General features: G+C 43.2%; 1 protein-coding gene and 2 long non-coding RNA genes across 3 annotated transcripts; 1 reads left to right on the forward strand and 2 right to left on the reverse strand.

Moving 5' to 3' along the window:
* Positions 1–9,666: 9,666 nt before the first annotated feature.
* LOC148156375 (uncharacterized) lies at positions 9,667–10,292 on the reverse strand. The gene is made up of 3 exons (XR_015764609.1): positions 10,153–10,292; positions 9,867–10,075; positions 9,667–9,798 (listed from the first exon to the last, which is right to left on the reverse strand). It is a non-coding gene; the product is annotated as an uncharacterized LOC148156375 (long non-coding RNA).
* Positions 10,293–14,704: 4,412 nt separating this feature from the next.
* Positions 14,705–15,306, reverse strand: LOC148156376 (uncharacterized). The gene is made up of 3 exons (XR_015764608.1): positions 15,151–15,306; positions 14,865–15,073; positions 14,705–14,796 (listed from the first exon to the last, which is right to left on the reverse strand). It is a non-coding gene; the product is annotated as an uncharacterized LOC148156376 (long non-coding RNA).
* A 4,026-nt stretch (positions 15,307–19,332) lies between these two features.
* On the forward strand, positions 19,333–22,465 carry LOC106924629 (visinin-like protein 1). The gene is made up of 3 exons (XM_014998447.2): positions 19,333–19,496; positions 20,327–20,542; positions 20,638–22,465. The coding sequence occupies exons 1-3, from the start codon at positions 19,335–19,337 to the stop codon at positions 20,833–20,835; spliced, it is 576 nt and encodes a 191-aa protein (XP_014853933.1). The 5' UTR covers positions 19,333–19,334; the 3' UTR covers positions 20,836–22,465.
* The last annotated feature ends 490 nt before the right edge of the window (positions 22,466–22,955 follow it).

The following is a 22,955-nucleotide window of genomic DNA, read 5'->3' on the forward strand; positions in this document are numbered from 1 at the left end:
AACTCTAGTTTGTTTGCCTAGAAAGCCCGGTTCGTTTGGGGAGATGTGAAAGCACAGTCAAATTCTGATACAGACCAATAAAGTGAACTCTAGTCCGCTTAAAAACTTGAGTTTGAATAAAGTGAACTCTGGTGTGGTTTGAATTTCATATGTGGATGCAAGCAGACTGGAGACCGCTCCAAATGCGGGAAATGAACTATTGTGTAGAGTATTTTGGGTAAATAGAACCAAAACAAACACAAGAGTCTAGGCTTGAGAAACGGCTTGTGGTCTTTTACCAAAGACAAAAGAGAAATCCTACAACTGCTAATATCCAACGCTACTTCAATTTTCATTACATTTTGCGAAGAAAGAAGTTGCATTCATGTCTTCTTTGGAGGTTTTTGTGTCGTTTCCTGCAGTAGCTCTTGGTGCAGCGCGGCCACGGCCGAGGGGTTGAACAGGGTTTATATTAGTTTGGATCATTTGACACAGTGCAGTATGGCGACCAGATGTTGCAATTTTGGTCCCCAATAAAACCAAGTCTACCAGACTATCAGGTGTGAAAACACCTGAGGTCTTCGCTGACTAAATGATCAAACAAGAAAGACTTTAATCACCTTATCACTCCAGTGTTCAGAGATGTTCTCATAGCTCCATTGCTATGTCCAACAGCATGTGGAAAGAAGCTGCAGCTGACCGAGCAGCAGGTCAGTGAATGTTACTGTATCCACATCCTGTGCTCTGGAAAGCTGGAAAGACTTATTGATCCATGCACAGTGTGATAATACCAGTGTAAAGCAACATGTTAACTGCTACTGTAATTCCTGTGTGTGTGTGCGTGTGCGTGTACGTGCGTGTGTTTTTCTGTTTTTCAAGTGTTTCACAGCCTCACAGGAAGGATGCTGTGCTACTATAACACACTCGTATGCAGTGTTTTGTTTCTTTTTTCCTCTCCCCATGCATCATTTCCATTTTGGTAACAAGCCATGTGGCCAGGTGTACTGCTCATCTGTCTCATGCATCACTGGCTTGGTGTGTGTGCACATTGTCCGCTGTACGTCTTTGTGTTTGAAGCAGGGCGGCTTTCATGAGGCACACACACCTCTTGACTGATTGATTCATCCATTCTTGTCACATGCTTTATTACCCAGGAAGAGAGATGATTGAATATAGAGATGTGTGGTTGTTGGGTGTGTGTTGTGTGTGTTTGCAAACTGGCTGATTGTGGTTGAGCACCAATAAAAGAATCCAGAGTGAGGGAGTTTTGTTGGATCAGTGGTGGGTAACTAATGAACGCTTACAGATGTTAAAACTCAAGGTCCTTCATTCAGCTGAAGATTCCCACCAATCAGAAACTGTGATAGAAGTTTCTGATTGGTGGGAATCAGAAACTTCAATGTATGTTTTTCCTCAAACATACAGTGTATGTGGAAATATCTGTGACTGAATGATGTGGCATGTCTTTCTAAATTATTAGTTTCCTCTCCCTAGAGGTGCACCAATAGACTGGTGATATTCCAAAAGTAAAAGAAATTATTTAATTTTAGGAGGTCAGTGATTGGCCGATACTTATGTTGGTCGATCTTATCAACCAATATTATCTACCACCATCAAGGTCTGAAAACCTATCACTGTCTCCTTTTGTTCTGCTGCTAGAGGGGGTTGATTGATTGACCTGCAAACCAGGTAACGTCTGTGCGGTCAACAATAGTCACTATTGTCAAGTTAGTTACTTTGTCGTAATATTTAACAACTTTTCAGACCAATAAAATTGGTATTGACCAAATCTGGAATTGCAAGGTCAGGCTTCTTAGAGATTGGTGACAAGCCAGAGAACTTCAGTTGTTGCACCTCTACTTTTAACACTCGTCAGGGTGCACATACACCAGCCCCGTTTAGTTCTCTTTAACTGAACTTTAGCTTTTTTTGCCTAGAAAGTTTGGTTCGATTGTGGAAACGTAAATGTGCAATCAAACTCTAATGCAGATCAAAAATGCAACCTCTGGTCCGCCTAAAAAACTGAGTCTCGGTTAGATTGAAGTGAACGCTGGTGCAATTCAAATGCATATGTGAACGCCAAGCAAAGAGCGCTCCAAAAGCAGAAAGCAAACTAAATGCAGGGCATTCTGGGAACATACAACCAAAAATAAATCAGAGTTTCCTGCGAGAGAGAGGAATGGCTCGTGGTTTGTTGCATTTTGTGTAGAAGGAATGTGCACTCATGTGGTCTTCTGAAGTTTTCGTGTTGTTTCCTTCAGTAGTTCTTGGTGCAGCGCCACCACAGGTGAGGAGGTGAGCAGGTATTTCAAAGTGCAGCGCAGTGTTAAAGCTGCTGAAAATGCAACAAATGTTGCAGTTTTGGTCCCAATTGAATCGAGTCTACTGGGTGTGACTCGATTAGGTGTGAAAACGAACATTAACAAAATATCTGTCTACAGCACATAACCTTTTTGTTCAAAACATACCATCAATTATCCAGGTCCAAGGTGAAAGCAAGTTCATAACAGCTGTATGTACACTCTAAAATCCGCTGAGTTAATACCAAAATAACCTAATTTGGGTAATTTGGGCTGAGGGATTAAGTTTTCAGCCCTTAAAGTGGTTAAAGTGACTAATGTTCTGGCAGAATGCCAGAAGAAATCCCACATGTTGCTTTGTCAGGACCTCCAGACAAATGACTGAATTTAGTTTGCAAACTTTCTGCCTGGTTACACAGTATAAAAGTCTTCCAGTCTATTTTAACTTTAAAACCAATTATATTTTGAAAGCCTAAATGTTAACAACCACAAAGCTACACAGAAATGGTTTGTAGACAAAAAGATGGATGTGCTAGAATGGACCAGTCGAAGCCCAGACCTCAATCTTTTTAGAGAAGAATGGAATAAAATTCGATGTGTGCAGCCAGACTGAGACCTGTCCACACAGACTACATGTGCGGACAGGTATAGATGTTTTTGCTCTTCGATTTAATTCAAGATGGCATTAAAATCGTCTTAAAAAGTCTTAAATTCGACTTGCAGATACCCTGTTCTCCCAAAGCGGTACTTAGAGTTAATACATTTTCTTGAGTGTAGGTAATCTAGGAGACAATTTTTGCTCCAGTGAACTTCAGTGTGTTTTAGGAACAGATATTTGCAGATTTTAACAGGCTCTGCAGGTGTGTTAGGGCTCAGGCAGAAAGGGAATCTGCTACAGTAATAGCAGCGAATAAAACCCTGAGGTGAATCAGTGATATTTTAGACGTAGAGTCTCCAGGAGACTGACTCATGAAGACACATTGCCGTTTTGTGCCCCTTGTTTCTCCCCTGGCTCAACATGCCGCTTCATCTTAAGTGAGCATTCGAACTGCACCGGGGGGAGCAGTGTTTCTATAGCGATGCATCCGTCCTGAATGAGTCTGCTGGGAGGTGTATGCAGATTAAGGTGATATAAAAACTAACAAGAACCATGCTAACAACTCATCCTTTATTTTCTACTGATTTCCACTCATTCCAGTGCAGCTTCTCTGCTGTTTCTCTACACTAAATTGTGGTTGGCATAAACACAAAAAGATTTTATTTGTCTAGTTGGCAGGATTACTTCGTGTACTAAAATTAGGCTGTGACTTTAACTGGTTGACATCACAGCTTTTACAGAAAAGCCAATGAAACATGTGATTCAGGAAAATGATGATACCTCACCGTCCATTTGTGTTGTTATTCTTCAAATGATCTTTTTTACATTTTGACTCAAAACTTCGTCTCATCTCTTCTATGTTGATTTCAAAAAGATTTTGTTCATCACAGAATTACATTCAGAATGGCTTCAAATCATAAAGGGAGTTTTAGTTTTTTCTCATTGCACAACAGAAAAAAGTTGGATAAGAAGAAAAAAAAGATACACACTAACGAATACTGCAGTGAACCTGTCACCTATGTGTGGTTCAGTATTCCAGTGTGACACCATTTTGGCTTTTCAGAAGAAAAAACAAACTGTGACAGAGGAACAGTTAAGATACAAACCTATTATAAGTGGCTAATGATAGGGTAGTCTTGGTAGCATGTAACTAGCTTGTTGAGTCATTTTAACCACTTTTTAAGCTTTATAGTCAAAAATTTTGCCTGTGTTAATGCTAATGAGATAATATTTTCCAAATCAAAATTAAAAACTGCCTCCGTACTTACGATCACACATTTACAGCTGTAAATACAGGATCCCAGTGTATTACTGGTTTTCAGGCAACACGAAGCCTCTGCGTTGATTTTTTTCTTTTATGAAATTACATGTTTAACCACCAGTTGGCAGCAGAGTCCCCAAAACAGGCAACTTTACTCTTAATAAATGATATTAGCTATCTTTACAGATAAATAAGGGCTACTATTGTGACAAAAGCTACATCAAAATGCAAAACGCTCTGAAAGAGAACAGTTTTTGAAAGCAATTTTTGAGCAGGCAGTTGTTAGGGTCATAAGTGTGAGTTTCTCTATGGAGAAGTTTAATGTTTACATCCTGCTCATCGTTACCTCTCTGCGCTAAACTAAATGGTTGTTTCACAGGTTGTTTCAAAGGAATGTGGACTGCATTGAAATTCACAAACTGTAATTCTTTACTGAACAGAGATTTGTTAAAACACACTTTCCCATTTTTGAATTCTCAAGTATCTGTTCTAGTTGTGGAATTACACAAAGGAAACATTGTGTTGCTTTTATGGCATTAAGACCACCATAAATCTAGACCACACTAAATGTGGTCTAGATTGTTCTGCGCTGATCCTTACTCTGTATAAAATAAATTAAATACTAAAACAATATGTACTATGAAATTCTCTTACGGTCTCACCTCATTCTCATGAACCCTGACATTAAGTATCGTTCTTTCTTGTGAGCTGCATGCATCGTCACTCCCCTGGCAACTGGGTTTGTCATAAAGAATCAACAGTCACATAATAATCGACACAAAACCTTTCGATCTATTTAGATATTCATTTGAGTCGAGGCCGATGCCTGCAGTGCCATCCACTCAAGTTGTTACACAACTTGGCACAGCTTGACTTCAGACCAGCAGTCTGCTGCTCTCTCACTGTCAGCCCAACACAGGAGTGCTGGTTTTCATTAACGCCTGATGCTGTGTTATTGTCACACTCCAGAGCTAGTCACACACTAAGACCCATTTTAGAAAATCCTTCCTTCATTCTGATTATTAAAATTAAGGACATTGGTTTAGTACTTGCTCACCCTTTACATCTGAATCAAAACTGTCCATCAATATTATCATTTAAATTATAAATCGTCTTGTAACATCTTAGGGAAAAAAAGACTTATTCAGTTAAATGAGTGAAATAAGATATTTCAAAACATCAACCAGATGTTGCCGCTGGCGCTAACTTCAAATAAGACGACAACAGGAAGTGGTAGGAGGATGATGGCGCAACATGACTTAACTATTTGCATGACTAAACTTATTTGATTTTTCTATTTGAACACCGCAAAAGTGAAATTGTGTTTTTTCGACATTAGCGGAATATCAACAAAGTTTTGCGCACATTTGTAATACGTGGCGTCCATTATTACCTCTGCGAACAGTGCGCTGCTGTGTGACATCATCGGTCACTGTTCACACAGAAGTCTCACTGCAGTCCGGTTTAACTGGTAACTGGAACGACCACAAAAAAAAATCTAATTTCAGCAAAAAACATTGATATTGAGCATCAATTCCTGCTGTGTGAATGTAGTCATTGATTAATTGTTCACAAAGTGCTGTGTTCAAGCATAATCATAGAAAGTTGAGTTGAAGAGATGAGCCAGCAAGAAGGTTTGTCAAGCAAAATCCATTCAAGGAAACCCAGGAATCAATGTCAGACAACGAGACGTACAATGTATGTAAACTTTTGGGTTTGTAAATTCCTCTGTATTGTTCTCCAAGCTCCTTCTGAGCCCATGAGCCCGTATTAATCACAGGACATGACAGGTTCTCATGCTGGGCTGTCTGATCTTCTTAAGGTCATGTACTAATCCCCCCCTGCTTTCCACTGTAGTTTCTTACTCTCTACATCATTTCTCAAACGTGTACAGTAGATGCAAGCCATTCATACGACCTTATTTATATAAGACTTAATTAAAGTTTATTTTAATAAAATACCTACCAAAACTTATCTCTGTAGAGATAAAAAGCAGCACAATATCTGGGAAAACCAGAACCTTTAGTAAATATTTTTGTAATACGTCCAGTTTTCTAAACATTTTCAGATATGCTTCATGTTGTAAACAGTTTTATCAAGTTTGATTCGAGGTTTATGCCTTTTAAATCACAAGTACAGAGCTCTTGGCGTGAAGCGGCGGAGCCGTTTAAACTTACTTTCCCTTTAGTCATCAGTATTTTGGTTTGAACTCGTATCACATCCAGAAATCAGGCGGCTCGTTGTTGGCCGTGAGCCTCGGTCTCTGCCGGATGGCAGTTTGCTTCATCAAGGCAACCAATGGTTTGTTTCTGTCAGTTCACTGAGCTGCCCCAATAATGTTTTAGCTTACTGCTTATCCACATAACAATAAGCAGGCCCTGTTTTAGGTTTTCATTCCTTCTTTTACCCTCTGTTTCACAAACGTCCACACACACACACACACACACACACACACACACACACACACACACACACACACACACACACACACACACACACTGTACTTCACAGGGTGGTAGATACCAGAGCTGGTATTGGACTAGTGTGTTATTGATTGTCCCCATATCACGTCTGTTGTCCTTTTTCCACTCTGAAGAGACGACACAAACTCCGCCTTGCTCAGTCACCAGTTCTACGGGACGCCCCGCTTCCCATTTTTGCGCTCTTTCCAACTCAATTACAGCTTTTGCCAGCTAATCATTTTCCCTCACAGAGACAGCAACACGTTTCTCCCTCTGGGACACGTTCAGCCAAAGCCGCGGAGCGTGAGCTCCCATCGTAGTGAGTGTGCTCAACATTTCGTTCCTCCATATAGTGGAAATGAGCAAGTCCACACTGTGGTCTGTGTGAGATTACAGTTGAACATTCATTTAAAGCATTTCAACCATTTTGTGATTCTAAAAAAGGATTTTTTAAAATGTTGGCTAACTCTGACTGAAGCGATGTAGAGGAATTAGAACGACTGGAAGCTGGGAGACGACGCCTTGAGAGGCCCTTTGTAAAACATTACAGGGTTTTAATCTGAAATGTTTCATATTAATTGATTTATTCACTCATTTAGAATTTTTATGTCTGAAAAAAAAGATCATGACAAAATTATATAGAAAGGAGCCAAACTTTCTTAAAAACCAGTGGAAATAAAACCTTGTTGGTTTCTTATAATTGCTGCCCAGCTTTTTTTCCCCCCTTAAGTTTCCACTGATAATAATTTATCTCTAGTGGTGAGCTCTAACTTTTTGGGATTGGGAAGCTTCCTTACTAATACCCTACTGTTAAGCTCACTTCACAGATTTTCTATCAATCTCAAGTTGGGACTGGCTGGTCTCCTTCCAAACTGTAATATTACTTTGATTCAGACAAAACATACTGGAAAGTAAAATAAGACTTTATGGTAATGAATAATTTTGTACTTGTATAAAAAGGAGAATGATTTTTAACACTGAATAATTAAAGTACATGCATTTGAATTATTAATGCCATGTTTTATTATTCAACAATTCCTTTCAAGTCATGGATTCTTTTCCATGTCGTCTTTTTCTGCTGTATTAGTACATTTTCAAACCTAGAATTTGTTCATCTTGCTTTGAATCAGTAGAAGAGTATAACTTGAAACTTGCGTGGTTAACTGGTGTGACATCGACAGAGTCCTCTGCCTGCATCCCATCATAACATCATCATCAGAAAAGCTCCTGATGGTGTTTGAATCTCCACAACAATACTGAAACTGAAGGAGGTGCAGAAAGAAAAGTTTCATTAGTTATGGGAAAACTTCCAAACTTGCATTTAGATGGATAAAAAAGAAACATTGGAAAAGCCTTTTGATAAGTAGTAACATAGTAGGTTCTCCAAAATGTTTGTCATCAAAGGATTGAGCAGTCTTAAAAGCCAAGTAGACAATTGAGTGACTTTAATCCGGTGGTATAATGTGAAAGGACACTTAGTTTGTTAGAAAGTTAAGGAACACTAATATCCCTTCTATCTCGGACTGTAGACCCAGTAGACCATATCAATGTTTGGAGCATGAAGTGTAAAATCTATAGAAAGAAACAGACAAATGGATGTCATTATCAGCTGTCATAATTTCAGCCCACACAGAAGCATCAGTGCTGCCTTTTTTTAAATTTATAGGCTCATTGTGTCATGTAAAAAGTGACACAGGGAGATTTTTAAGCGTTGGTGCTCAAACCTGTTTCTTCCTCACTCTTGGACTGCTGCTTTACACATACCCACCGTACTACAGAAAAATAAAACAATATACATGATTTTTTTGAGGAAATTCCAGGTAAACCTCAATAAGGGTTTATGCAATGAAACATTCCTCAACTTTAAAAAGTGACAAAGAAACAAAGCAGAAAGGACTCCCAGCTATCACTAAACTCCGTTTGGGAATATCAAGATTTCTCATGCAGCTACAGTGGAGAAAGAAAAGTGGACCAAACCAGTAACAGCTTAGCCAACCACAAAATTGAATGTCAAGAACAATACTCCACAGTCACTACTGCTTTACAATGGTTAGCTGTGAGAAAATAGGTGAACCATGACATAATCAATGAACATTTTAATCAGTTGGGTCGTCTTGTGTCGGGCTATTTTTGCCAAACTGCAGAGAAGTCTACACAGTGCTAGCAAATTAAACAAGATATTTCAGATGAAGAGCAGTTTTTCTTTTGCAGTGCTGATGACAACTACAGTTTCAAAACTTGAAAAAGGGAAATATGGATAATTCTCAACAAATTCAGGATCTTCTGTCAACGCTTTACAGACTGAACTTTTCATTTCATAAAAACTGTGGATTTAACAGGCTACTTGATCAAGTCAAAGTTGTCAAAGGAGATTATCAATAGATTTTTCTAGACAGTTAGAAAAAAAGACCTTACATATTCTCCTTACATAACCTAAGCGGAGAGCAAAACTGGATTTCCTGTCTTTACATTTCCATGAGTCTGTGTATACTTTATCTCGAAGCAACATTGATATGTACAGCATGTGATTCCTCTAGATGAAACATCCGTGCATCAAAATGCGAGCATCCAGTCTGGAAATCAACAGAAGGTACGATCTGCTTCGTCAAGCACTGAACATTTCTGATCACTGTCTCTCCGTCAAGGGAGACACTCCGGTGTGAACAGACACATCAGCACACATTAGATCAGAGCACTATGACACTGCTTAAAGGTTTCACTTCCAGAACTGTCACAGAACAAACTCAGCCTTCTGTCCAGACCATCCGTCTGAGTAAAAGTTTATTGAAAAGACAGGAAAGATGACGCTGCCTTCTGTCTAAGCAGCATTAAAATGGAGTTGGAAAGAGAAATGTAAACAGGCATCCAGACAAAGATCTATTATCGAGGTGTAAATGTATTTGAGAATGTGATGGAGGTGATATTGACTAAGACGGAGGGTTTGGAATAATAATTTGTTTCGTACAGTGCACAGTGATTGGACATACCCAGGTGTGCCAAGAAATGTGTTTGATACCAGTCTGAGTAATTCAAGATTGGGAAATTGCAGAAACCTGTCATGTTGAGGTCTAACTTCCTAACCCACATGCAGAACAACACCAGAGGCCGAGAATGATTAAAGAGATTTATTTCAACCAGGGGGGGGGGGGGGGAACAGTTAAACAATCCGGGAGCGTATGGGACTGGATCTCAGGTCAGCTATGGAAGAAACAGACGGTAAGTTTGGGGTCGTGGAAATTTGGAGATGGCGCTGGCTGAGAGCTTACCTCCGATCGGGAGGAGAAAGGACTGGGGGGAAAACCTGGGTAATCCGGAGTCTGTTTGAGGCGCGGAGGACTGCGGGCTGCGGCGGCGTTGGAGGACGGACAGGTAAGTCTGGAAGCCTGAACAGTTCTGCCAGAAGCAAGGCTGCCGATCTGTAGGTCCGGAAGGGTCCTGGGCAGGATCTATTTTCAGCACGTCACAGGACAATCAGCTGTAAGAGGTCAAAGAGACAAGTGGATCAGAAACTTGGAAGTAAACAGGAAGAGTTGAGCAGAAGTGAGCCTGTACCATAACTGGCTAACAATCTGGCAGGGAAGTGTCAGCAGCCTCCTCCAGTTATACAGCTCCTGATGGCAGAACGGTTTCAGGTGCGTAGGTCAGGAGACGCCCTCAGACGGAACCAAGCCTCCAGCGCCCTCTGGTGGATGAACAGCTCCAGATCCCAACAGTACCCCCCCCTCAACGACCGCCACCTGGCGGTCCATCCGAGGAAGGCAGGGAGGAACGATAATCAGAAATCAAAGACGGATCTAAAATAAAAGAACCAGGAACCCACATCCGATCCTCCGGACCGTGGCCCTCCCAGTCGACCAGGTACCTCCAACCTCGGCCCTGTCGACGGGAGTCCACGATCCGGCGGACGGTGTAAGCAGGATGCCCATCAATCTCCCGGGGGGGTGGAGGGGGCTCGGACGGAGGGCATAGCGAGCTGGTCAGGACAGGCTTGATCTGCGAGACGTGGAACGTGGGGTGGATACGGAGGGAAGAAGGCAGACGTAACCGGACAGCAGTAGGACTGATGATGGACTCGATCTTGTATGGGCCAATGAAACGAGGAGATAACTTTTTGGTCATGGATTTTAGTGGGATGTTCCTGGTGGATAACCAAACCCGTTGACCAGGTGTATAGTCAGGAGCAGGACGTCTCCTCCGATCAGCGAAACGGCGATTCTGTTCGGAAGAACGATTTAGTGCTGTGACAGTGTTCCGCCAAATGGAACGACAGCGGCGAATGTGATGCTGGACAGATGTAACGGCAATCTCCTTCTCATCCGCAGGAAACAATGGAGGCTGGTACCCTAAGGAGACCTCAAAAGGAGAAAGACCGGTGGCTGATGAGACGTGAGAGTTGTGTGCATACTCAACCCAATGCAGAAACTGGCTCCAGTCAGTGGGGTTGGTGGAGGTGAGACATCTGAGTGTAGACTCAAGCTCTTGATTCATGCGCTCGGTTTGTCCGTTCGACTGAGGGTGATAACCAGAAGATAGACAGACTTTAGCTTCCAAGGCAGCACAAAAGTGTTTCCATACCTGAGCGGTGAATTGTGGTCCTCTGTCTGATAGGATCTCCTGCGGGATGCCATGCAGTTTGAAAATGTGTTTAACCAAGAGCTGAGCGGTCTGCAGAGATGTGGGCAGTTTTCTTAGCGGAATGAGGTGGCAGGCCTTGGAAAAACGATCAACCACAGTGAAAATGGTGGTCATTCCTCTGGATACAGGTAACCCAGTAACAAAATCAATTGCTATGTGCGACCAGGGTCGTTTGGGGATGGGCAGAGGTTGAAGCAGACCTGAGGGGGGCTGATGAGATGATTTGTTTCGGGCACAAACTGAGCAGGCCAAGACAAACTCTTTAACATCTTTGTGTAGTGATGGCCACCAAAAACGACGGGAAATTAAGGCTATGGTTCTACTGGTGCCAGGATGGGCTGAGAATCTTGTTGTATGCATCCAATTAATTAACCTAGCTCTGACTGAAGATGGTACATATGTACGGTTGGGCGGCCCTGTACCAGGATCCGGCTCAGACAACAGTGCTTGTTCTATGATGTCGGAAACCTCCCAGGAAACTGACGCAACTGTACAACTGGGGGGCAGAACATTGGCTGGTGTCTCATCAGACTCCTCAGTAGAGTAGAGTCGGGACAGAGCGTCTGGTTTAATGTTTTTGGACCCAGGTCGGTACGTGATGGACAGGTTGAAACGGGAAAAGAAAAGAGACCAGCGGGACTGACGGGGATTATGTCTTTTGGCAGATTGAAGGTATGAAAGATTCTTATGGTCTGTCCAGACCAAAATGGGATGCTCTGCGCCCTCCAGCCAATGTCTCCATTCCTCCAAGGCTAATTTGATGGCGAGAAGTTCTCTGTCTCCAACATCGTAGTTCCTTTCAGCAGGGGAGAGTCTACGAGAGAAAAAAGCACAGGGGTGAGTCTTTTGGTCAGATTCGGAACGCTGAGAAAGCACAGCTCCGACTCCAGAGTCTGAAGCGTCAACCTCTAGAATGAACTGTTTCGTGATGTCCGGCTGAATGAGGATAGGAGCGTTAGCAAACAGAGTCTTCAGCTTTTTAAAAGCCGTTTCCGCTTCGGGGGACCAGTGGAAGGATCTCTTAACTGAGGTTAAAGCAGTCAAGGGTTGGGCCGTCTGACTATAGTTCCTGATAAACCTCCGATAGAAATTAGCAAACCCCAGAAATCGTTGAAGTTGTTTTCTATTCTCTGGAGTAGGCCAGTCTAGAACAGCTTTGATCTTCTCCTCCGATGGTCTTACCTGTCCGCCCTCGAGCACAAATCCCAGGAAGGTGACTGATGGACGGTGAAATTCGCACTTCTCAGCCTTTACAAACAATTTATTCTCCAGCAGCCGCTGGAGAACAAGTCTTACATGTCTCTTATGTTCTGACAGAGTCCTGGAATAGATCAATATGTCGTCTAGATAGACGAAAACGAAGATGTTCAAAAAATCTCTCAAAACGTCATTCACTAAGGCTTGGAAACAAGCAGGTGCGTTTGACAGGCCGAAAGGCATCACTAAATATTCGAAATGGCCCAGAGGTGTCTTAAAGGCGGTTTTCCACTCATCACCCTCTCGGATCCTGAGAAGGTGATAAGCGTTTCTTAGATCTAATTTAGTGAAGACAGTTGCTCCCTGAACCGGTTCAAACGCTGAAGCTAGGAGAGGTAACGGGTACTTATTCTTGATGGTGATCTGATTTAACCCCCGGTAATCAATACAGGGTCGAAGGGAACCATCTTTTTTGCCCACGAAGAAAAACCCCGCCCCGAGCGGAGAAGACGAGTGGCGAATTATTCCTGCGGCCAGTGACTCATTTATGTATTTCTCCATACTTTCTCTTTCTGGTTTGGAAATATTATACAGCCGACTGTTGGGCAGAGGCGCCCCAGGTAGGAGGTCAATGGCGCAGTCATATGGGCGATGCGGAGGTAGAGAGAGAGCGCTAGCTTTACTGAACACGGGGGCTAAATCATGGTAGTCTGGAGGGATAGTGGAGAGATCGGGTGGGTCCGCCTCCTGCCGGTTTGCCGGTGACTGACCCGTCGGCACGGCAGAACGGAGACAGGTGGAGTGACAGGAAATAGACCAGGATTCAATACGCCTCTTATACCAATTGACTCTGGGGTTATGAAGAAGAAGCCAATCGAAGCCCAGGACAACAGGTGAGTTAGCAGCCGGGAAGACAAAAAATGATAACATTTCACGATGGTTACCTGAAACCAGGAAATCCAACGGCTTCGTTTGGTGTGTAATGTCAGGTAGTTCCTTGCCGTCTAACGCTGAAACTCTGAGGAGTGTGGCTAACGGATAGGTTTCTATGTCTAGTTGCTGGACTAAGTTTGAATCGATTAAATTTCTCTCACAACCAGAATCTATCATGGCAGAAAATGTCAATGATTGGTTATCAGTGAACAGTGTAGCTGGTAGCAGAAGACGAGGAGAATTTCCAGATTGTAGATGGTCCGCCAGTCTCCTCATTTCCTCTGGCGGACCACGGCTTTTGCCTTGGAGGGGCAGGTGGAGATGAAATGTCCAGATTCACCGCAGTACAGACAGAGGTTCTCTTTGAACCTTCTTAATCTTTCTTCCGGGGAAAGCCGAGTACTCCCGATCTGCATCGGCTCCGTTTCGGATGGTTCTGAAGATGGGAAAGCAGAATTACTGGTTTTGTCAGAACATGATCTCACAAACGGGTGGCAGCTCTTGGTTCTTTCCCTATTTCTGGAGCGTAGCCTATTATCCAACCGGATGGTGAGGCTCATCAGTTCCTCCAGGGTCTTAGGATCATCTAAAGTCGCTAACTCATCTTTTATCGAGTCGTTTAATGCATGGAAATATGCGCTCTTGAGAGCTGTCTGTCCCCAACCTGAAGCTGCTGCCTTAATCCTGAAGTCAATAGCAAACTCAGCCACCGATCTTCTGCCCTGTCTCAGTTCTAGCAGACTTCGGGAATCCGATGTTTTATCTGTATCCTGGTTAAATGCCTGCTTAAACTCCTTCAAAAAGTCATCAAACGAGCAACCAAAATCTGCGGAGTTGGGAAATCTAGCCTCGGCCCATTCTAGCGCTTTTCCTGATAGATGTGACAAAATGAAAGAAATCTTTCTTCCATCATGGAGGAAACTCTGAGGGGAATGATTGAAGATTATGGTACATTGAAACAAAAATCCTCTACACTTGCTTACTTCTCCTGAAAATCTTTCTGGCAGGGACGGACGGAAATCTGAAACTGCAGAGTGAACTGAATCTTCAGACCTGGAAGTGGATTGTGGAGCCGGAACTGGAGCGGGTGCTGGGGCGGCCGCAGAAGCCTGGGAGCTAGATCCTTGCAAATAACTTGCAATCTCCTCTAATCGGCGGTTTGTTTCCGCTTGACGATTGTTTAACTCTCGCAACGCGGCGTCATGGTTCTGAATGAGAGTGTGCTGTTGTTCCAAGGTTCTCCGGAGTGTTTCTGCAGGGCTAGGTTGTTGGCCAGATTGTTCTGTCATGTTGAGGTCTAACTTCCTAACCCACATGCAGAACAACACCAGAGGCCGAGAATGATTAAAGAGATTTATTTCAACCGGGGGGCGGGGGGGAAGAAAAACAGTTAAACAATCCGGGAGCGTATGGGACTGGATCTCAGGTCAGCTATGGAAGAAACAGACGGTAAGTTTGGGGTCGTGGAAATTTGGAGATGGCGCTGGCTGAGAGCTTACCTCCGATCGGGAGGAGAAAGGACTGGGGGGAAAACCTGGGTAATCCGGAGTCTGTTTGAGGCGCGGAGGACTGCGGGCTGCGGCGGCGTTGGAGGACGGACAGGTAAGTCTGGAAGCCTGAACAGTTCTGCCAGAAGCAAGGCTGCCGATCTGTAGGTCCGGAAGGGTCCTGGGCAGGATCTATTTTCAGCACGTCACAGGACAATCAGCTGTAAGAGGTCAAAGAGACAAGTGGATCAGAAACTTGGAAGTAAACAGGAAGAGTTGAGCAGAAGTGAGCCTGTACCATAACTGGCTAACAATCTGGCAGGGAAGTGTCAGCAGCCTCCTCCAGTTATACAGCTCCTGATGGCAGAACGGTTTCAGGTGCGTAGGTCAGGAGACGCCCTCAGACGGAACCAAGCCTCCAGCGCCCTCTGGTGGATGAACAGCTCCAGATCCCAACAAAACCAAGTCCTAGATCAGTACTTTATTTAATGACGTGTACAATAAATAAAATAATTGACAAAAACCACAAACATTTTCAGAGAACATGTGTTTCTAAATATATGTACCATAACGGTGGACGTATTTGAAAATATTCGGTAGAAATCTATTGCTTTGGGATGTACATGCACCAAACATATGTAGCGCTGTTTTATACTTTTAACACTTGCAGAAGACCTCCTGTAACGGACTGTGCAATGAAACATTCCTCAACTTTAAAAAGTGACAAAGAAACAAAGCAGAAAGGACTCCCAGCTATCACTAAACTCCGTTTGGGAATATCAATTTCTCATGCAGCTACAGTGGAGAAAGAAAAGTGGACCAAACCGGGATTTATTGTCAACGTATGTATGCCAGGCACTCATATAATGCTCCGAAAGTAGGAAGCGGACAACAGCGTAAGGCATTCTGGGTAGATACAAGTTAAACGAATGCGTGAGTCTAGCACTAGCGGGAGAAATGACTGGTGGACTTTTACCAAAGACAAAAGAGAAATCCTAAAACCTGATGCTACTCCATTTTTGTTTACATTTTGTAAAACAGAAAGTTATGGTCAGTGTCTTCTTCAGAGGTTTTTGTGTTTTCCTTCAGTGGTTCTTGGAGGAACCCCACCACAGACCACACCCCACCAGAGAGTGTAAGGAAGTTTCTCAATGCAGTACGAAAGAAAACCTCACCAGCTGAAAATGTAACAAATGTTCCAATTTTGGTCCCCAAACGAACTTAGTCTTCCGGATGCCTAGACGTACCAACTTCATATCATTTTGTATTGTCAATACCAACATACTGTCTACAATTAACTACTGTAGACATTTGTAAAAGGAACACCAGTAGGCTAGAAATCTGACACTTTGCCTACTTACGAGGTGTGAACATTTTAGTCTCTACAAACTTAAGAAATGTAGGATTAAGAAAGCAACTTTTCTATTTACTATTTATTCTCATTTCAAGTGCCAAGTTTCTGGTCTTATCCGTTGCAGTTGTACAATGCAGACATAAAAGTATTGGACAATTGCAGAGCAGCTGTCATGGTATTCAACATTTTGATTTCCACTTGTCTCCTGCTAAACGCATCCTTAAGTCATCCACAGTGCAGGCATTCCAACATGTTTCAGCCTCTCACCCCGTCAGCTTCGTTTCCGTCAAGCTGGCCTGACAAACACATGCGCGGTGACACACATGAAGTCTCCCCCACGCATTTACAGCCCAGCTTTCCACCCAGGGTTTTACTATCAACGTGACGGCTGGAATGAACATGCATTAAGCTCCCTTCACACCCAATAAGAAACTCGTCTGTCTTCTCCTTCGGCACTGCCAAACCGGACTGAGCTAGCATCCTGCTCACATCTTCTGTTTCCATAACACAAAACCTGCACCTTACCCTTTATTGTTTCCTGAAGTAGTTACAGCAAGCATCATAACTAGTGTGTGTGTGTGTGTGTGTGTGTGTGTGTGTGTGTGTGTGTGTGTGTGTGTGTGTGTGTAAGTGTTTTTGACATGAACGGCATGTCAAAGACGTCATTGCGCACAGCAGCAGCAACATGCCGTCAACTCAATCGATGGTTTTGCTCTCAGCTCCACATTTCACATAAGATATAAAGGATAAAGAATCATGAGGCTTCATCATTTTCATGTTGTAAGTGCTTATTATGTTAAAATCAGTGAATAAAAGGGTGCAATTAGACTGTTGTGTGTGTTGAAGATCCAGAAAGCAGAATCCATCAGAAGGAAATCCAGCTGATGTTTAATTGAAAGAAAGAATCTGAATAGTTAAGGTCAGAGTCTACATCCATGTGTTGTTCAGTTTTTCTGTGCCTTTTCTTCCCTCCCACTGCTTGGCATGCTCCCCATGCGCACACCTTCACCTTTTTGTTTGCACTCTGATAAGCTCTAGCTCCTCCAGGGCAGCCGGAGCGATATGCTGAAGAAGGCTGTTCATCTGGGTTGTCAAAGCTTCACCTCAGCTGGCCCAATGAGATCGGGCCATGATGGTTATCGCTGCATAAACTCTGACACCAGAGAGTCAGGCTTCACTAAGACGAGCTGTCAGAGAGTCAACAACTCTACTGGGGCAGGGGTTTAGTGGATTAAAAGGTTGCTGGTTCTGCTAATGAGAACAATCCTTCAGAATGACTTTCCGGTGTCTAATATAATGGATCTGATATAATGGGCTTTACTTCCTCAAAAAGTTATATTTCCTTTATTTTCCCCACAAATAGACAAGCAATTTTAACAAAAGGATAGAGGCTTAAATCCACTGTGGAAGTGATTATACATCACCAACTTTAGTGCATTCACACCAACTTTAACCCAACTGTAATTCATTTACCTGGTCTTGGTCTTTTGCAAAAGACAAAACAAAAATCCAACAACCGCTGAAATCTGATGCCACTCCATTTAACCAAACTGTAATTCATTTGCCTAGATTCTTATGTCTTCATGTCATGAGGTAGATCTCAGGCGGCTGGTGAGAGAAAAAGTAGATCTTGTTCTCAAAAAGTTTGGGCACCCCTGGCCTAGAACGTCTCTGGTGTGGACCATAAAAGCGATCTCTGACATGCCAAGACTGGGTTCAGTTGACACAAACTCTGTCTCTGGCCGAGTCAGCTGGCGCAGGGCATTCTGGGTAAATACAATCAAAACAAACACAAGAGTCTAGTGCTAGCGGGAGAACGGTTCGTGTGGTCTTTCATAAAAGACAAAAGAGAAATCCTACAACCGCTAAAATCTGATGCCACTCAGATATGATGTGTGTGTGAGTGAGTTCCTCAGTCAACACTAACCTAAGGAACCAGTCAGTGCATTTATGGTGGACTTCTGCCCTGCACATGCATTTACATGTGCAAATCTATGAGAGTGCTAGTTAAACTTTGAATTCAGAGACTCATTTAGGAGTTTAGCAGTGGACGTTTATGACCTGAGTTTATTTATTTTATTGCTTGTTTCTTGAAATAATGTGTGTATGTAATACCTTACTAAGCTTCTGACTTGAAATCCAGACACACACACCTTGAAGAAATCAGAACTGACCTTTGCCACATTTTTCTTTTCTCCAACAGCTCTTACCCTTTTACTGCTAATATTCCTCCTATCAATATCTTTTATGACTCTGCTTCTAAGCTAATGCGTCCCCCAAGTGTCTTTGACTTGTTTCGGGAATGCAACTCTTCAAAAATAATAGCACAGTTCATAGGGATTTAGGGCTCAGCTGCCTCCCTCTCCATTACTCATTCCGCGTTTAGTGCGACAGGATGATGCTTCCGCCAGAAAACTGCCCTGACACCATCAGGACTTGTGGCTGCCCGGCTCTGCGCCGTCGGCTGTGTCCTGTGTCAGAGTGCGAAAACGGCTCCATGAGTCACGGATGGCGTCACGAAGGTGCTGCAGTGGCCATCAGCATGTGGGGTTATGTGTGTGGTGTCGGTGGCTAATGGGTCGTTTTATGGGCTAAGCTGAAGCGATGACATCACAGGCCTCGCAAACACAGCGAGAGGTCAGAGTCGTCATTCTGAGGAACGGACAGTTGCTGCATATTTCGAAGCCCTCCATCTTCCAGCTTTAACTCTAACTTTCTTCTGCTTTACTTTTGCATGTATCTGATGTTACTCAGAGTTATGTTGTCAGTATTTCTATGTTGTCAAACTGCACTTTTTTTTTAGATGTTCAGTCATTTTAGTCACAAATAAAGAGAAGAAATATCTTATTTTAAAGTCATAATTAGACTAAAATCCACTTGGAAGATGAAAGTCGGCAAATATTCAGACACCCACAGCCTGATGAAAATGTTGCAGACCTGCTCAGACTGCATCTGTTCACAAGTAATTATGTTCTCATTATGTTCGTCATCCTCATGAGGCCTGTGCAGTTCAACAACACAGGGCCACTGCTGGTGCTGCTGCTGCTGTTTTGTCTGGTGGCCCCTCACCTGCATGCTCAACCGGTCTCGCTCTGTTTCTGCTTTCCCACCTAGAGAGGTGAGGCATCATGGGGAAACACAACAGCAAGCTGGCCCCGGAGGTCCTGGACGACCTGACCAAGAGCACGGAGTTCAACGAGGCAGAGCTCAAGCAGTGGTACAAAGGGTTCCTCAAAGACTGCCCCTCGGGCATTCTCAACCTGGAGGAGTTCCAGCAGCTCTACGTTAAGGTGAGAGCCGGGAGAAAACATGAGGCGAAGGAGAAGAAGATGTGTTAATTGATTCTATCTTAATAAGGACGGCTGGGTTTCACTGGAACTCTAACCGATAGCACTCTTAGTGCTAATCACTTTTGTTCTTTTAGTTGATTATAATAGATTTATGACTACTAGCTTATTGTATTCATTGTATACCTCTTCTGTTGCTGGAATTAAACAATTTGCAGATCTGTTTTTCATATAACTTAAGTGAATCAGCTAGCCACTATGCTAGCTAGCCACCAGGACTATTATTACTCTACACTAGAAACTGGAAACTGCCTGTATTTGGGATGTAATTTGGGGAAAAGTTCCAAGACACCATTATGTGCTGTAGTTGATATGACAGGTCACTATGTGGCACTGTGATCTTAGCTTTTATATATATCTATATCTATATATACATATATATATATACATATATATGTATATATATATATATAGATATAGATATATATATATATACACACACTGGGGATGGTTGAGGGATTCTAGTGTGTTATAGTTAATCATAGCAAAAACAATGACAATGTGGCTTAAGCAGTTTTTGCTGGAGATATTTCTGCCAATAACTTCATGTTCTCTTTCTATGTGTCACACACTTGAACTTATTTTTCTGATGTTGAATCAATATATTCCTGCATATAAAGGGTTGTTTTCTGTGTGATAGAATTTGCCATCTAGTAAAGATTTACAGACATCTATGACCAAGACATGTCCGGGCCAAAGACGGCATCAAGGTTCTTTGCAGTGCAATTGTCATAGTTTGTCGTTCTGCTTTTCCCCGTGCTTCCGCTCTCCAGTTTTTCCCGTACGGCGACGCATCAAAATTCGCCCAGCACGCCTTCCGCACATTTGACAAGAACGGCGATGGGACCATCGACTTCAGGGAGTTCATCTGCGCTCTGTCCATCACCTCCAGGGGGAGCTTTGAGCAGAAACTCAACTGGGCCTTCAACATGTACGATCTGGATGGAGACGGAAAGATCACACGCATGGAGATGCTGGAGATCATCGAGGTGTGTGATTGTATGTGGGCGACCTAAAGACCTAAAAAGAAAGCTTAGGATTGCTTCTAAAAAAAAAGCTTCTTCCCTTTTACCCTGTGCTGCAGGCCATCTACAAGATGGTCGGCACGGTGATCATGATGCGCATGAACGAAGACGGGCTGACGCCTCAGCAGCGCGTCGACAAGATCTTCTCCAAGATGGACAAGGACCACAACGACGAGATCACCCTGGAGGAGTTCAAAGAGGCGGCCAAGTCCGACCCTTCCATCGTCTTACTGCTGCAGTGTGACATGCAGAAGTAGAAGGGGAGGGGAAGGGCAAGAAAAGAAGGGAGGGAAGGGATGAGAGGGTGAACTGAAGCTAGGGAAGTTAGGAGGTTGAGAAAAGACAGGGAGGGATGCGGTCCTACAGGAGGAGGAGGAAGAGGCATTGACGATTGATTGACGCCATTCCATTTATTCCCCACTCTGCTTTACTCTAGACGGGAGGCTTGACAAATTCAGTCAGATGGTCTGTGAAAAGTGGAATTCCCTCCTGCTGCATTTGGTGCATAGCAGAGCAGCATGGTGTTACTCGTGCTTTCACACTGTATTGGACGTGAGATCACAAGGCTGTGGGGTAACAGCAGTGTTGAGATCAGCTATCTGACGGAGAGTGCTATTTTATATTCATGGAATACCAGACATTTCATATTATTATTGCCTTCAGTACTGGAGACTGGAGGTACAGTAGATACACTGTTTTGGTCAGACCATGGCTGCACTGGTTTAGATTCTTCCCTAGAAAAAGTTCCCAGCTGCTTCCAGGGAGCGTTTTTGTGCCAGATTATGGCTGAGTGTCCACCAGCTAAACACTAGGCTGGCAGCTGATGAAACGTGTCGCCCGGCTGCCTCCAGCAGCGTGGCCAGGCATACTGATGTGCTCCGCAGTCACTTCTTAGCTGCCCCCCACAGCTTTGATAACAAAAATCAATATTTTGTCAAAGGACTTTGTAATCTGGTTAATGCTTAGACTTGTTCTGCTTGTGACGCAACCCGTGCTTTTGTTCTTCAATCTCTCTGATGTATGTCGAATCCTGCAAACCCCGCAGTCTTTCGTCAGTAAAACCACTTGTTTGAGCAACAAGAGGAGGCACTTGACCATCTCGGCGCGGGGATAATCACAGCAGTAATTATAGATCTTATGACAGAATGGTATTTCTGAGAAAGGCCAAACCTGCTACGATGATTCACCGTTGTTTCACATTAAATAGCCGTCTCTCCTCTTCTGCCTGCGTCCTGCTGCTGCCCTGTTTTTTTTTCTTTCTTCCTCCCTAAATGTCAGAGAGGAAGCGCTTTGATAATAGGTAAAGGGAGAGGAACTTTGCTCAGATCTACAATCGATGAGAAACGGAGCAAAGGGTTGAAGAGGTAGCTCAGGCGTTGTGTGTCACCTGTGGTAAGCTAGATGAAAGAAAAAAACTGGATGGTGTATCTACATATTTGCATTAAACACCCAGAAATACACAGAAACAACTAGTGACCGTTTAGCCAAAATCCACATCAACCTAGAATAGGCAATCTCAGAGTTATATGGTTATACCAGTCTGAGACTACTTTAAAGTTAGCCTTCCTCTGCAGGATTATAGTTTTAGCAATGGCATCGGAGGAAGTAAACAAAGTCGTTCAGTCAGTGTTTGCCACGCTTCCACATATTGAACAATTAAAGTCACAGCAAGAGGGATGTTTAAGATATTTTATTTCTGGCAACAATGTCTTGGTCCTACTCCTCATGGGGTTGTTTACAGAGCATGCAACTTCCAGTTTGCCTCATCGAACTGGTGCATTACGTATGTCATGTCCAAACATTAACGACTGGGTAAAATCAGATCCAACATCTGATTTTAAAACATCAACTGAATCCACACCTGCAGAAAGGAATCGTTTGTCAATAGCCGAGGGTCCAAACCCCTCTAAGTGTCTAAATGTCACTCACCAATGACATTCTGGATGCTGCAGCATCTGGACTGCGACTGATAGGTTGTCCCAGAAAGACACACTTTTGCTCCTAAAGATATATCTGACTCGTCTCATACAGCTTCAGTTCTCTTGTTCTAATTGGAAGCGTTCCAATAAGGAGCAGTGCCAGTCTCCCCTAAATAACACAACCAGGCGAGAAGGCATAGCATTCTTTAAAGTTCTTGCTCTACCAACATCATAATAAAACAAAAGCATAAACTTAGCTTGTCCACACAGTTGGAGGCGCAATCACATACATAAAAGACATGGTGAAGTTGAGTTTCATCATACTCCCATACCAGTTATTTTAAAATGCCACAAAGAGTAAAGCAAGTTGACTCGTCCTCATTAGTTTGTCTTGAAGACTGGGAATTATGTTAGCGAGAATGTCCCAGAGATATTGTAGTAAACATTGCGTTTGTGTT

This window comes from Poecilia mexicana, unplaced genomic scaffold (assembly GCF_051168715.1).
Source record: "Poecilia mexicana isolate PSO_F unplaced genomic scaffold, ASM5116871v1 scaffold_11, whole genome shotgun sequence".
NCBI classification, from domain to species: Eukaryota; Metazoa; Chordata; class Actinopteri; order Cyprinodontiformes; family Poeciliidae; genus Poecilia; species Poecilia mexicana.

Coding starts and splice junctions, on each gene's coding strand:
- LOC106924629 (XM_014998447.2), top strand. CDS start 19,335: ATGGGGAAACACAACAGCAAGCTGGCCCCGGAGGTCCTGGACGACCTG. Junction 19,497..20,326: donor TCCAGCAGCTCTACGTTAAG/GTGAGAGCCGGG, acceptor TCCGCTCTCCAG/TTTTTCCCGTACGGCGACGC. Junction 20,543..20,637: donor AGATGCTGGAGATCATCGAG/GTGTGTGATTGT, acceptor CCTGTGCTGCAG/GCCATCTACAAGATGGTCGG.